Below are 15,075 nucleotides of genomic sequence, written 5' to 3' on the forward strand. Positions count from 1 at the left end.
AAATACACCTCACAACGCCTGTCTCAAATTTTAATGCCCAAAACGAATTCTGTGCCCCTATAAGCGTTATTGTATATTATACAATGGTCTAAAATTTAGTTTCTCTAAAATTATCGTAAATGACTTGTATCTCTTACGATACACAGTAAAACAACTGCCTTGAGTTTTTGAGTCAGTTCTTCCATAGCGATAGTGGAGCTGCCATGGCTGCTAGATGTGAGTAGCACAATACAGTAAAAACGACTTGAGTTTTGTAGTATTTGACAGTCTGACAGCTATGAAGCACATGGCGACAGTTTAAGACCGTTCAATCTACGCAGTTATATACCGTCCTAATTCATATTATTGTTTCGTAAATCTCATTGTTTTTTTTTCGCAATTTTTCAATTTACATGGATATGAATATAACTTCATAGCGAATGTTTGTTTTATTGATACCATTTTGCATTGCAAAAATCATTAAATTTGTACTGATTTGAGGATAACAGATCCATTCCATAAAAAATAAAAGAAAAATCGTTTCTAGAAAAATTTTTTGTCGGTTATGATCTTTTGGTGTCATGTCAATATACTATATGTGCAACCCGCACCCGCACAGGTATTTGAAAAGCCCCACTTCACCTAAAGGTGAATGTTTGTCAAGTGGAGAAGATGTGCAATATTATGTTGTGTGGGGGTAAATACAAAACACTTGTCAAATAAAAGGTAAAATGCTGAAAAAAATTATATTTTATGAGAAATAATAATTTACAATATTTATCAAACATTCGTCCTCAGTCTGACCTTAAGCTACTGTTTTCAATCTCCCACAGAAAAGAAAGCAACATTAGACTATCATATAAATTCCAGCAATAGGTTGTAATAAGTATTACACACTGAATTGTGAATATACCAAGATAAATATGTAGTTTTTAATCCTACAAAAGGATTGTAACTACAACAAAAATCAATGTGCAAATATTAATATATAATAAGAATAGCTCTACGAATGAGACAGTCACTAATGTCAGGTCAGGTTAGGTTACACATTACATTTACATAGAGTAAAATACATTGGATTGCCCGCATTTAATCTCGGAGCGATGGCTCTTTCACCCAAAGACTAAAGTAAAGACAGTGAAAGAAACATGCCGGTGCCGGTACCGATTGATACGATACCTCAACATCACATACGCAGGCGCCCGTCCTAACCTGACTGAATCCACTGATTCTCCTGAATCCACATGTTCAGAATAGGAAATGTTCGCAGATTTACCGTAAAATGAGTAGTAAAAAACTTATCCAGTTCTAAAATTTTAGATTAAAAAAATAGAACACGTATTCAATAGCAAAAATGTACACTGAATAATAAACATTGCCAAATAATTTATTGTTAATTACAAAAAACCCTTAACTTATTTTGACTACAACTTTCAACTTATTATATTTGTGATACTGGGAAGGCCTGAAGTGACAGAATGGCAAACGAAATGACAGAATTAGGTGCGGTACTACAGTCTTCCTAATTGCGCAACACGCTGCCGACCCTCATGTTGTTGTGGACAAGCGCTACATTTACATGCAGAGACATCCGGATAGTGGTGCTTCCTAGAGAACCGCTTACGGACGATAGAGATGTGCGCTACCAATCATCAGAACATCCGTACTCAGTACAACCCTCGGGAAGCACACCGTCCACCGTGGTCTGTTTGCCCAATGCCAGCACTTGTAATGGAGGACCAGGTACACAGTAGGCGACTGCAGTACACACAAAAGCTCCCTGCCAACCAATCTCTTGTCAATGACAATTCACAATGGCCTACATCCACATAAATTATTAGTAAGTTATAAAAAATACTATGCGGAGCTATGTTTGTTTGTTTGTATATATGTATGTATGTTGAAATATCACAAATAATAACAACTTGGAAACAGAAATAAGATGACTGAAGTTGGTTGCTTGCTTGTTTGTTTGTTTGGTTGGTTGGCTGATGGCAAGCAGAGAACGCCGGCATTCGACAGAACGTCAGCCTCGCTGTGCCCCGAGCACTGGGGACTAGACGTAGACGTAGGGCATAGTGCTTAGTGCCTGTGAGCGATGGCGCGCCGTTCAGTGTGCCAACACCCACCACCCTACAACACCCCGGCCACAAACACATTTGCCATTTACTTAACACTTTCCATCAAATTATGTATCAATAGGTTAAAATGACTTAAAGCTATTTGATTTATATATATATATATATATATATTCATACATATACAGCTATCAGGGGTGCCCTCTCCTGGTGAGCCAGACCGCATGAACTAGCTTTACAAATATAAAAGTGACAAATGTACGATGTACGTCAGCGTTAGTAGGACTTCACTTATGAACTCAATGAATAAAACAATATACGTGTTTGGGGCCACCCCGTGATACCTGTGTACAAGTATGCGTGAATGGGTGAATGAATTATATTTATCAACGGCTCCCAAGCTGGATATATTCCATTCCATTAAACATTTTCAAAAAACAAATCATAAATCAAACCATTAACAAATCACAGAAATTACTTGTGCTCCTTAGGATAGAAAAGATAAAACTTAAAATTACTTTTCAACGGAATGAACGTTTTATCAGATGCTACTTGAACCTGGGTACAATGTTTGTTTCCAAATGAAGATGAGGCAGAAAAGTGATTCCACCGTTGTGTTCACCTATATATTTACACAATTGACCAAATATGCAGAACACCCACACTCACACATTCTATGATTTCCATTAAAGTCACATAACAATAATAGTACAATTTATAATTGTCCAATAAAATTATATTAATCAATAAACAAGCTGCGTAAAAAAATAACAAAACTATAACAATTAAATTTTGACTGAATTATACACAAATTACTTCTTATCGCTAGAGACAAGCCGGAAGAGAAATGCCTTAAATGATGGACAGAGAAAATAATAATAAATAATGAACGCTAACTTTCAAAATAAATATTCTTTCATAACTTAAAGAGAAAACTAAACCTTACATTATAAATATACTTGCGGAAAAATAACAAAAGGACTCAGCTCTCCAGAATATGAAACATTTACCTAAGCTTCGCAATTGCAACAATATAATAAGCCTTACAAATAAAAAGTTTTGCACACAATATCACTTTGTGCGAGCTTAGGAACCGTTGAATCCATATAGTTTTATTTAATATATGTGCAAAGTCTTCACATCCAATCTGCCGGGAGATAGTTCATCATCGCTGACACAAGGTGTGCTCTCTGACCTCCGCTGGTAAGGGCTGGTGCTCGTGCTGGTGGGCTCTACGTTCTACACTCTACACCAGGTTGTACTCTTTCAGGTTGGACTGAAGGATGGTGTCCTTGACGGCCGCAAACACAAATCTGATGTTCTCCGTGTCTGGAAACATGTCAAATCAACTTATTATACACATTGCTGGAGATAGAGAAACAATAGCAAGTCTTACTTTTACGTCCAATAGATGGCACTATTTTTTATAAATGGTATTTTTAACCTGTCACAAACGCATACTCAAATGCAATGTTGTGACAAAATGGTATTTTTAACCTGTCACAAACGCATACTCAAATGCAATGTTGTGACAAAATTTTAAAGCAATCGGGGATTTAAGATTTTGAACAAACGAAGATTTACATTTTTATTTATAAAGATAGAAGATTTAAATTTGAACTTCATTAGAAGTTCTACAAATCTGCCGTACGCAAATAACGATATAAAACAGAAACCACAAACTTACCACTGCGATTGTAATCAAGTGTAGTAATATTGATAGGGGAACAAAATGTTAGATAGTTAATTACATTTAATTAAGCTTTATATAAATGTTATTGGTACCACCACCATATATCCCAGGGAGAGGGGCAGAATTTTAAGTAACCACACAGGATGCATTTAATTTTCATTAGGACTCTGCTTACGCTATTTGAGTAAAGCACACCCAGGGAGCCATGGCTTCCTCTAAGGGGCGCCGCGTTATAATTAATAATTGTAATGTAATTAGCTGAACCACTAATTTCATGTCATTTTAACATATTGGTGACATATTTGGTCTGGTCTAAATAATGTTTTATTTATGTTCTCTGCAAAGTAATCATTAGCTGCTTTTAAAAATTGATACAGAGTCTTTGTAAAATCTAAATTTAGAATAGACATTCAAATAGACTTGCCTGAAATGAAATCTGGGTATCGTTTTGACGAGCTGGAGGCAAACCACGTGACCATATTTTTTGGCACCAGGAGAATACTTTGAAGAAACTATGACATCAGTAGATTGAATACGGAAGAGCGCACATTGAAATAACCAGACCGTGCGCAGAAAAGTAAAGTTCGCTAAAGTAAGGCCAAGGTTTGCAACACTGTCCATTGTGGGGGGGTGACTAAATTATAACACATTTGTAGAAGTGTCTAACCAAATAGTATAACAAAATATAAAATTTTGGAAACAAGCCTGAATTTCTGTTTACTCAAATTGGGATATGTATGTAAGTTTTTTAAGCAGCCAGCTATTTGTGCGCCATTGTAAAAAGGACTAGTAATTTGTAAGCAAATTTTATTTTCGAGAACCGAATGGTGATATTACAATGTGAGTTGCCCGTATACTGTCATATTTATTTATTGAAAAATCACCAAAAGCGGGACGGTCACGACACCTTCCGGGCAAGTTGGTTTATTTCCCTTCCCTTGATTGGCTCGTCTATTAAGAATGTGTATGGAATTTACAAAGGGCGCCGTGAATCGAAAAAATTTTGGGACCACTGCCCTATATAAATAAATTGCTATTATTATTAAAAAAACACCTATGATGGTCTGTGTCTATGACTGCAACACTGTCCATTGTTTAAATGGCTCCAAGAATATGTTTTATAATATTTTGAAGAAGATTGTCAACCTTTTTCTTCGTAGAGGTTCTGGGTTAAATGTATTCTTTTGCTTGGCTTCTGTTGTTGATAATTTTGTTGTAACATAACAATCAACATTGTAACACCCAGACTTGGTAGTGCCCATAATTAAATGAAAAAATCATTCAAAAGTTTGCATTGGGCGGGACTCTTCAAAAATCTTCAGACTCGAATGTCAAATGAATATATTACCACTCTACGGAAGCCATTAGATATTGTATGGTGATGTTGTGACTGGTGATGCCTGATTACAAGGTGCTAAGGAGCCTGAGAGTATTGTGGGGATATCATAAATGAGACATATCTTGATTTGAACCTGTGATTCGTCTTACCCCCAATTCACCTGAGAATAGAAAAGTTACCTTTCTCATCTCTATTCGTGAGCACATTATTTTGTTAACTAGACAAATTCATTTTTTTGTTAGAAATATGAACATTTTTCTTAACAGTACTGTGTTAAAAATTAACTTAACTTTTAAATAAAAGATAAATTAAAAAGCAAAGGGGACTAACAAAAAATAAAATGACAATTATAATTTATCAATGATCGACATGCACTTTTTTATTGAAAAATAATATATCAATTAAGACAAATACATACGCAGACAATCATGAAAATAATAATAAATTGTTATTACAGATGGTGTATGTGTTAACGAAAAACCTAACCATATTTGAATGTAGGCAGTTGCCACAAAAGATAGTGCCAATTGCGATAAATAGAATAAATTCCTATAAAAATACCTTTGGCAGTGGTTGGAATGCTGACAATCAAAGTCACATTATGTTTTGTGTGTAATATTATTTCTAAACAAAGTGAACAATAATAGAACATGTTACCGAATAAATAAAGTGGGTCAAAACAATATATTAGAATTAGGTAGGCTGGTTTACTTATATTTAAGCAAACGCAGTTTTGAAAGGAGAAATCATTTAACTAGAATTAGGCAGTATTATGATGATTGTTCACGCCAAATTGAATTCTTTCAAGGCAGTTTGCATGATTGTGTCTTTAACGGCACAAAACACTAGCTTAATGTTTTCAGTGTCTGGTTAGTGTTAAAGGTAAGTATGATTTGATAAATAAACAATAAAGATGTGAGTTTTTAATAATAGTATTCCACATGCGACGAATATGAATCCCAGGATGTAGCATAAAATAAAAATAAAAACATGCGTAAAAAAGAATAAAATAAAATTAATAACGAATAATATGACGCTGGAAAGGAAATATGGCTAACGCGCCATACTGCTGTACGAAGCTTTATCCTTTTCAGCGTCGAATGAACATAACATTCGTGCAAATTAGTAATAATTACAAAATAATCTGTTAACCGGTAATTATAATCCAGGGTTCGAACTCTGAGATTGATAACTGAGCAGAAGTGAAAATATTATAAGCTTGAAGCAATCATTTCTTTTCTCAGTCTAATTAATTCAATTATGAATACAAAACTTTCAGAATCTACCTTACATTACATTAATCTTTATTTTTAACTACATGCTACAAATAAATAATTAACAAACACCAAAACAAATAAATAAAGCAGGAAAACTTGTAATAATAAGCGGTGAAAAGGTTCGACATAAGGATAAATAACGGCAAAGTAAAAATACAACAAGAATTTTATTTAGACAGTGGCCCAATAAAACACGCTCATTTTATAAAATTTGTAGCTTGAGTTTGAGAACAGTTATTTAAGTGGCGCAGTTTTTAATTGGTCACCGTGGATCTTTCTGGGTAAGTGGGACAGTACGTTACCAACACAATTCCTTACCGGTTCATATTACCTTCTCAGCAAGAGGAAATTGCTACTCCCGTGATATGTATAGGATCTTTCTGGGTAAGTGGGACAGTACGTTATCAACACAATTCCTTACCGGTTCATATTACCTTCTCAGCAAGAGGAAATTGCTACTCCCGTGATATGTATAGGATCTTTCTGGGTAAGTGGGACAGTACGTTATCAACACAATTCCTTACCGGTTCATATTACCTTTTCAGCAAGAGGAAATTGCTACTCCCGTGATATGTATAAGATGCATTCATATAAATTCAACAAATGAAACATTCAATAATAATACAGGATGTAAATATGTAACACTTGTTAGAAAAAAGACCCAGTATTCAACTACACAATTATGTGCAAATGGCAGTAGTGTCCCGAAATGTAATTATCATTATCCGCAACCATAAATCTTCTCCACATGCAATGTACTGCAACCGAGGTTGGGATAGATCACTGACTCCAACCAGAAAGACTGGTGCGTAGCATCCATGAAAATTAGGATAAATAAAAGGAATATAAGTTACCTGTTGCACAGGTGAAGTGCGAGTATATGATTTTCTCACTGTCCGGATTCAGGTCCACAAACATGCGCAGTATGAACTCCCGAGCGGCGATGGCATCCCGTTGGGGACCTACGGAAGCCAAACAATACAATGTATGCCAATGTCTACACGGAACTATGCGGCTGGGGATTAGCCCGATACTTGCCACATTAATTGGATTGAGACAACACGGCACTACTTAAATCCTCCGTTATAGTTACAGTACGCCATTAACATTTATCTAATAAAAAGCAATCATGTTCAGGTCTTACAATAATATTCATAAAATAGGGAAATTTCTGGCATAGATAACGTTTGTGCAAAAATAACTACGCGATACAAATTGTCAGTTTGCTGTCAGAACTGGACGCTTTAAATTGTTTTGCCAAATGCCGTTCTTATAAGCTTAAAACAATTCTGGCAACAAACTGAAAACATTCATATTCATAGCTATTCAAAATAAACACTGTAGGATCATTATAAAGGAAGAGCAGCTGTCAACAACAATTACAGGAAAGGTGTATTGTTATAGGTGTAAGTAGTATAGAAGGGAGGGAGGGGTCACTCTTCCCAACCTGTGGCAGCAGTGAAATGCGAGTAACACATTCTGTCAGGATCGGGATTTTCATTCAGATAGAGCTTTAGGATATACTCCCTCGCTGGCTTGTCGTCTAATTTCGGACCTTAGATTCAATATCAAACATCATTATTTCAACTCCACTTTACATACTAGCCCACTTCTTTGTTTGAAACTTTAATAACTCCAACAAGTATCAGCAATAAGTTTTGAAACAAACTGTAAAGACATTCAGAAAATAGGCAAAGAAAAATAACAGTAATTATTAATGTTGATGTCAGGAATAGACCAAACGACGCTGAAACCTGTGAAATAATTAATCTTCTTTAACAAAAAAATTAAGATTACCTGATTTAAAAATACATAGTACCAGAAATGTTTTAGTAAGTATTTATTTCTTTTCCTCCGCTGCTCCTCTCACTAGGGAATTCCTGTGTTGAGATGAGCAGCTTTACAATTATATTCAATCAAATAAGTACATCACATAACACATACACAGATGGATCACATCGAATATGGGTATGTAGAATGTAGTATGTAGAACTGTTTCCACAAAGGGATGCAGTAATCAGCTTGTGAGTAACAATATGAATACTGAACCCATCTGAGCGACTCGGTGCTGTAACAGCCACGGATGCACTATAATTCTATAATTCTCATCAAACTAAGCCAAATGCATCCTTACATACAAACAGTTCTACTCTGTGAATTGTTCGACTCAGGCGAGTGTACAGACAGAGTGCTGGGCTATTGGGCTAAATGGAGGTCACTTCTTTATTCTATCTCATTATCTTATTTAATCTTGGGTGCCGGTGGCTCACACATGTATGCGTCAGCCGCACTGTGGGCCTGACTTTCCAAACCACGCACGTGTGCTTCAGCCCCGGGTAAAAGTTAAAATAATTGAGAATTCAACTGTTGCACTTACAACACCGATGTTTCCGTAAATAAATGACAAGTCTCTTACCATCGTATTCGGGGAAGTAGTCCACAAGATGAGAGTACATGATCTTTTCTTCGAGCAAATCTTTTTTGTTCAAGAATAGGATGACTGAGGAGTGCTGGAACCAAGGGTATGTGATGATGGTCTTAAACAAGGCCTTTGATTCGTCCATTCGATTCTAGAACCCACAGGTAAATTAGTATTTATTAATTAGCATTCAAGTTAGCTAACCTGTGAAAGGCATATCAAACTCACACCCAAAGATCAAATCAACTTTTCTCAATAACCACCTGAATTTGTGCATAAATGCATGGCCATGTCCAATATTGGATTAATGTGTCATTATTCTGTTAGTGGAAATGATAAGTAGTGATAATGATAAATAGTGTTAATTCCAATTGTATCTGCCTTTTGAATAAATAGAAATTTTAAAGCAAAACTGCAATAATAACTGATTTTCTCGATGTCATTTTAAAGCATTTAGGGCCTTCTGGCACAGGGATACGCAATCATCCGATACTTGACAATTCAAAAATCTTAGTGACCACCGCCATACATCTGTGCGGAGCATACGTTGGCGACATTTTGTAAACTCTCCCGCCACAAAGTCGTTCCCACTCACGTCATCCGAGACTTTAAACATGGCAGAGCAATTAATAAATAGTTAGTCTGGCAAAAATGATAGTCTCATTGTCACTTGCGTCAGACATTTTGTAACAATGCATGCGCTGAAACTTACATAGTTGAATCTACCAAATTAGTATGTTGTGGTAGATTGAAAAAAGAAAGTTACCTCATTTTCAGATTCAAATAGAATCTGATCATATTCACTTAAAGCGACTAAGAATATGATGGACGTGACATTCTCGAAGCAATGAATCCACTTCCTTCTCTCCGATCTCTGTCCCCCCACATCCACCATCCTGCAATGCACACAACTTATATTATAACACATATCGGCCGGGAGAGAAAAACAACAACGAATTTTTTTTACTTTTACATTTAAAAAGATCTGTTAATTTGCATAAAGAATCAATTTTACTGATGTTTTGAAAAAAAAAACTAAGAAACAAACCTCCGCTTAAAAAACAACGAAAAATTTACATTCATTAAACATGAGAATAAATCAATGTGAATGTAAAGCATTCAACATGAATTGTTTTGAATTTGTAAGACTACATTAAAAAAGCGGAGACAAAAATAATAAATAGTTTATTGCCAATGTGATAAATAAAACTTAATTATTTTTACAACCAAGAAAACAGCGAGCATTAAGTTCAGACCTTTTTGCAGACTGGTAGATATTAAAGGATGAAACATTTATAAGGCGTTTCTCTGAGTAACTAAAATTTAAAAATGCCAGTGTGCGCCAAGCCAAGTGGTTAGTATGGTAATTAAGCCCAATAGACAACCATGCAAAGTTTAACCACATAACGAAATATATAAACACCTTACCAGTAGCTAATATGTATTGGAATTATGAAGACAGTAGAGCTTTGATTATATGGGTTTCAAATTTTATACAAGAAGAACAACAGACCTGTGGCTGATGAGGAAGATGGAGAAGGGGAAACAAACAGAAAAGTGGACAAAGTCAAGAAAAGACTTAAGTTGACTTGAATGAACAAAAGATGAATTAAAAAAATCATACCTCTGAATATTAATATAGAGACTTAAAAACTGCTTACTGTGATTTAAAAGCTAACGAATCCAACTATATTTATTTCATTGTTTTTCTCATATTTGTAGGTTTCACAAAAAAAAAAAAAAATTGGGTAGCAATCGTTCGACTGATATAATATATATACGCTTAATACATGATGGATTATATGTCGTACCCTTGTTCCATTAGGATATCAATGCTCCACTGTATTGTTAAAATTAATTTTAATATTGTGCAGTCTGGAGAGTGGGTTGTGATTTTTATCAAATTTTAACCTACTGTGAGAAAAAACTACTGCCAAAATAATAATGATATAAATATTACATTAATGGGGTTGATTTAGGGTGGTCTACTAAGGTACGGAAAATGAATAGCAAAATTTAAAAACAAAAACAATTTACCAATATAAATATCACAATTATAAAAGCATAAATAATTATAACTTTATCATAAAAGGACTAAAAGATTTAATTTCCCAAAGATGACATAGGCCCCGAGGGAACTTATTTTCCTCTCGGCCTGCTGTATGGGTTATTGTTGAACCCATACAACCAAAACAACCAAAATCACCAAAATCAAAACACCAGTGGCTCCTTGGGAGTATAAACTATGTGACAACTTTTCAGTACTTCCTCGAAAACTGCAGTTACCTTCTTATTACACTGCATTATAAATTTTCCCGTTTAATATGTTGTTATTTGAATGAATAGTTTTTGCAAGTTCTAATAATGTTTAAAGCAGTAAATTGTTGATGGAGAGAGCTGGTAAGATGAGATATTATGCAGGCGACAAGTAGGACTGAGTGATTAGGAATAAAGATAGGTGTTACAATGACAAACTTTTACAACAACAAATGCATCACACTATTATTTACAAGGTTAACTGTACTATTAGCAAATTTCTACCAATATGTAGGTTAAATATTTACAAGTCGTTATTGACATTATCACTGACTTCAATATTAATTCACAAGTGCAGAAGCATACATTACGCTTTGCGTCAGTTTCCCATAATTTGATAGCAAAAGGATATATAAATTACAATACATGTTCAATGTACCTTTAAAACCTTCAACATACTATACTAGTGATAGTTAAGCAGATGAGGGTTTAAATGCCGGACAGGTTGGTTGGTTGGTTATCAGTAGACAGGGTATTGGTATTTCTCCCGGGAACAGGGAGTTTACATACCTAAATACGATAGAGTCGAGATCAAACGGATATTCGAGAATTCCCGTAGTGGGCGCTCGAGCTCGTAAAATATCCTGCTCCGTGGGGAGGTAGTCCGCTGCTTCTATTCTCTCTAGATCACTCAAATAACTGCAACAACACACCACACTCATCCACACGCTGAACTCAACACCGACCATTGCACACGGTTACATGCTCGTGTTATGTCCACACCATGCAACCGGTATGATTTATTCACGTCCTTCGTCTATCATTGCTTTCCACAGCATTAATTAAATGTGTCAAGTCAATTTGCATTCCACGCAAGGTTTGATGTGAATACCCCGTTGAAATAGATAGCGCAATAATAAGATTATAAGTGATCAACAATGATGGCACATAGGCGATGGATAAATCATAAATCAAGTAAGAAGAATGAACAGTTAATAATATAATATTATAATAACATCTTTTAACTCCAAAGGATATCTGTTACCTGGAAAGCATGCTGAAAAAAAATCTCTAAATTAATTTAAACAAAAAGAGATAGTTTTCTCATCCACTAAACAAACACCCCGCTACAATATATAAATCACACTAAAAGAAGAAAAAAACAAATATTAATGAAAGCATTGGTAAGCAAACATAAAACAATTGAAAAACCCGACCCACACGGAAGTTTTCCAGAAGTAGTTCCAACAACTACTAGTCCCCGTTAGAATACAACATTCAATGCACAGGTCTGGGTGAGAAAAAACTATTTAAGGATGCATTATACAAATAAATATTATTTCAGCATACTAATATATTATATTATTTTCACCCAGAGTGTGTATCTTTTTTAGTGCTAAAGTTATAAAATATTTCAATGTTGTCAATAGATCTTCATTGAAATGCTTTGTATCCGACACATGAAACATAAAACACCTAAAAGCTTAAAAATGTTAAAACCACTGTTAAAATTTCTTTGAAATGCATAAATGCAAGATGAAGAATTAAGAAGACCATGAAATACAGAATGCCAAAGTTCACGGATATTACATTTTGTACTTCAAGAAATTTTAATCATGCAGAGACTTACTTATTATGCAAATTTATATTTAACCCTAACTCTCAAGTTTACACAAGTCAATAATAGTTCATGAGATGAATTATTATTTTTGCCCATCACAACTTATTACAAGTACAATTTTTCTGTGATGTGTAGTAAAGGTTCCTTGGCAATATTTAAGCTGTAAAGCAATGGCGTGCAATCATTTGAGCCTGAAAAATTGTATTTGCAACACAAAAATAAAATCCTTATAAAGGTGTTAATTATGGAAATTTATTTTCTTTTTCTTTTGTTGGGGCACGCATAGCTTTACAGCTAATATGGACTGCACGTACACCTGTTCCAGAGAGTTAGGATTAAGCCATACATCAGCACATAATAAGATATTATACAGATAATAAAAACATGTACAAAATGTAAAAAAAATGCATTGGCAGGCGAGAGCAAGATGGTGCAGGTTGCCACATTGTAGAGGTAGTTTTCCTTTGGCCGTGCGGTGAAATGTTACCTAAATCGTATCTCCTCCAGGTCAAATGGGTATTCTATGATCCCCGTGGTGGGCACCCTGACGCGCAGAATGTCCTGTTCGGTGGGCAAATAGTTTGTGGCGGCCACGCGATCTATCTCCATCAAGTAGCTATAACACACACACACTACACTGAAGGCGGCCATTCCACAATTCCAGTGTCGCCGTAATAGTGGCCTCAGACACAAGATCCCAACTTACTGTAACTACTTGCATATTACTATCAAACTTTACTGTATTTACTTGTTGGATTGACGGGATTCAACTGCAAAACAACTATAAATATCTGGATATAAATAAACTGCACCGACAAGGTAGACACCAACCGTTCTAGAAATCTGAAATGTTTTGCGGGAAGCAACATTTTTTTTAATAAAGTACCAAATTCACAAATAATGTTAATGAGCCATTCACGCGCAAGGATTGGAATGGATCATAATTTAAATAAATTGCAATGTGAGAACATCGGCAAATACTCTCATTTGCGATGTCAAATGATTATTTTTAAAACTTGTGTGGTTTTTATGTGAACGGAAGGGTCAAAACTAAAAATTCCCATTTGTGGTTATGCCATTAGAGATAATAAAATGATAAATTTTTCAATCTGTAGATGCCTTCTGGCAATCGGAAAAGGCCATCCACACATTATGGTTTCATTATTTAATATGTTTATAATGTTGAAGAATTTTCCAATAAGAGTCGAATCAAAGCAAGGAAAGGTAATCACCATAGACATCCAAATTGATAGACTAGCCCATCAGGGAAAGGGGAACATACCAAGTTGCACGGAGCGGGGAGGGAGCGTGACCATCTCCCTTTCTGTAATTTGTCAATAAATGAATATGACAGTATACAGGTAACTCGCATTGTAATATTAGTATGCGAAAATAAAATCTGCTTAAGAAGTACTAGTCCTGTTTACAATGGTGTGCAACTACAAATCCCAATTGGGTGAACAAAAGTTCGAACTTGATTTCAAAACTGAATAGTCGCTACGCAACCTGATTTGAAGGAGGTTATATTTTTACAAACATTCCGATATTGTGCAGAAAAGTCCACAATGGTCTGCGCTGCTAACTGTTGCCTTACTTTAGTGAACTTTACTTTTCTGTGCAGGGTCTGATTATTTCAATGTGCGCTCTTCGGTGTTCAATGTACGAGTAATGTACTCTATTCAAAGCATTCTCGAACACTCCGGGTGACAAAAATATAGTCACATGGTTTGCCTCCAGCTCGTCCAAATGATACCCGAATTTATGTTAGGGTAAGTCTATCAATTTGTATGTCTATGGAAATAACTGATAACAAATAAAACTTTCTATATGGATGTGTTTAGTAATTAATCATTAACATCTTCTTCCTTCCTTCCTTATGCTGGGCATCCTGTGAATGCAGCATCAGATGAGAAGTATACATGGAAATAAAAGGTTGTAAAGAGAGAATCCATATCTCTCTGTTGGTGCCTTGGTTCATCATTCTAGATCTAAATCTACAAATAAAAAGTTTGATAATATATCAATAGTTACCTGATAAGGTTCACGTTGTAGGTGGAATATAATTATTTTTGCAATGGTAACTTACAGCCCAATACGTTAGAACAAGTTATTTCATCCTGTTCTGGATATATCAATAAAACATCTTCTTAGAATCATAAATAATATAAATATTGATGTTTAAAAGCTTGCATCTCCTCACAAAGTCATCTCAAAAGTTAAGTTCAAGAAAAGAGTGGTGAATTAATAAAAACTGCTTTAGGAAATTTGGTTTCAAAGTAAACCATGTAACCAATCTTCCTTCTATGGTGTCCACTCGTGCGACCGCACATCTTTTAAAAATTGTCCGCAACATGTTTCCATCTTCTGCACGCATCTCGAAGAAAGGAACGTGTCACGTGAGTTTTGTTTAGCG

The 15,075-nt window shown here is 35.1% G+C and overlaps 1 protein-coding gene across 2 annotated transcripts in view; it reads right to left on the minus strand.

Annotated features, from left to right (window-relative positions):
- Nucleotides 1-699: 699 nt before the first annotated feature.
- LOC149422928 (guanine nucleotide-binding protein G(q) subunit alpha) overlaps nt 700-15,075 on the minus strand; it is a 29,684-nt gene continuing 15,308 nt past the window's right edge. The window contains exons 5-10 of one of the 2 annotated variants that reach the window (XM_089632373.1): nt 13,150-13,278; nt 11,612-11,740; nt 9,552-9,681; nt 8,783-8,936; nt 7,221-7,328; nt 700-3,386 (exon numbers count right to left, since the gene is read on the minus strand). In XM_089632373.1, coding sequence (XP_089488499.1) covers nt 3,304-3,386; nt 7,221-7,328; nt 8,783-8,936; nt 9,552-9,681; nt 11,612-11,740; nt 13,150-13,278 — 733 coding nt within the window. In that variant the 3' untranslated portion in view covers nt 700-3,303. The remainder of the gene's footprint in view (nt 3,387-7,220; nt 7,329-8,782; nt 8,937-9,551; nt 9,682-11,611; nt 11,741-13,149; nt 13,279-15,075) is intronic. The other variant, XM_089632372.1, reaches the window with a different exon arrangement.

This window comes from Hesperophylax consimilis, chromosome 6 (assembly GCF_061612785.1).
Source record: "Hesperophylax consimilis isolate HC1 chromosome 6, BYU_Hcon_1.0, whole genome shotgun sequence".
Classification (NCBI taxonomy): domain Eukaryota; kingdom Metazoa; phylum Arthropoda; class Insecta; order Trichoptera; family Limnephilidae; genus Hesperophylax; species Hesperophylax consimilis.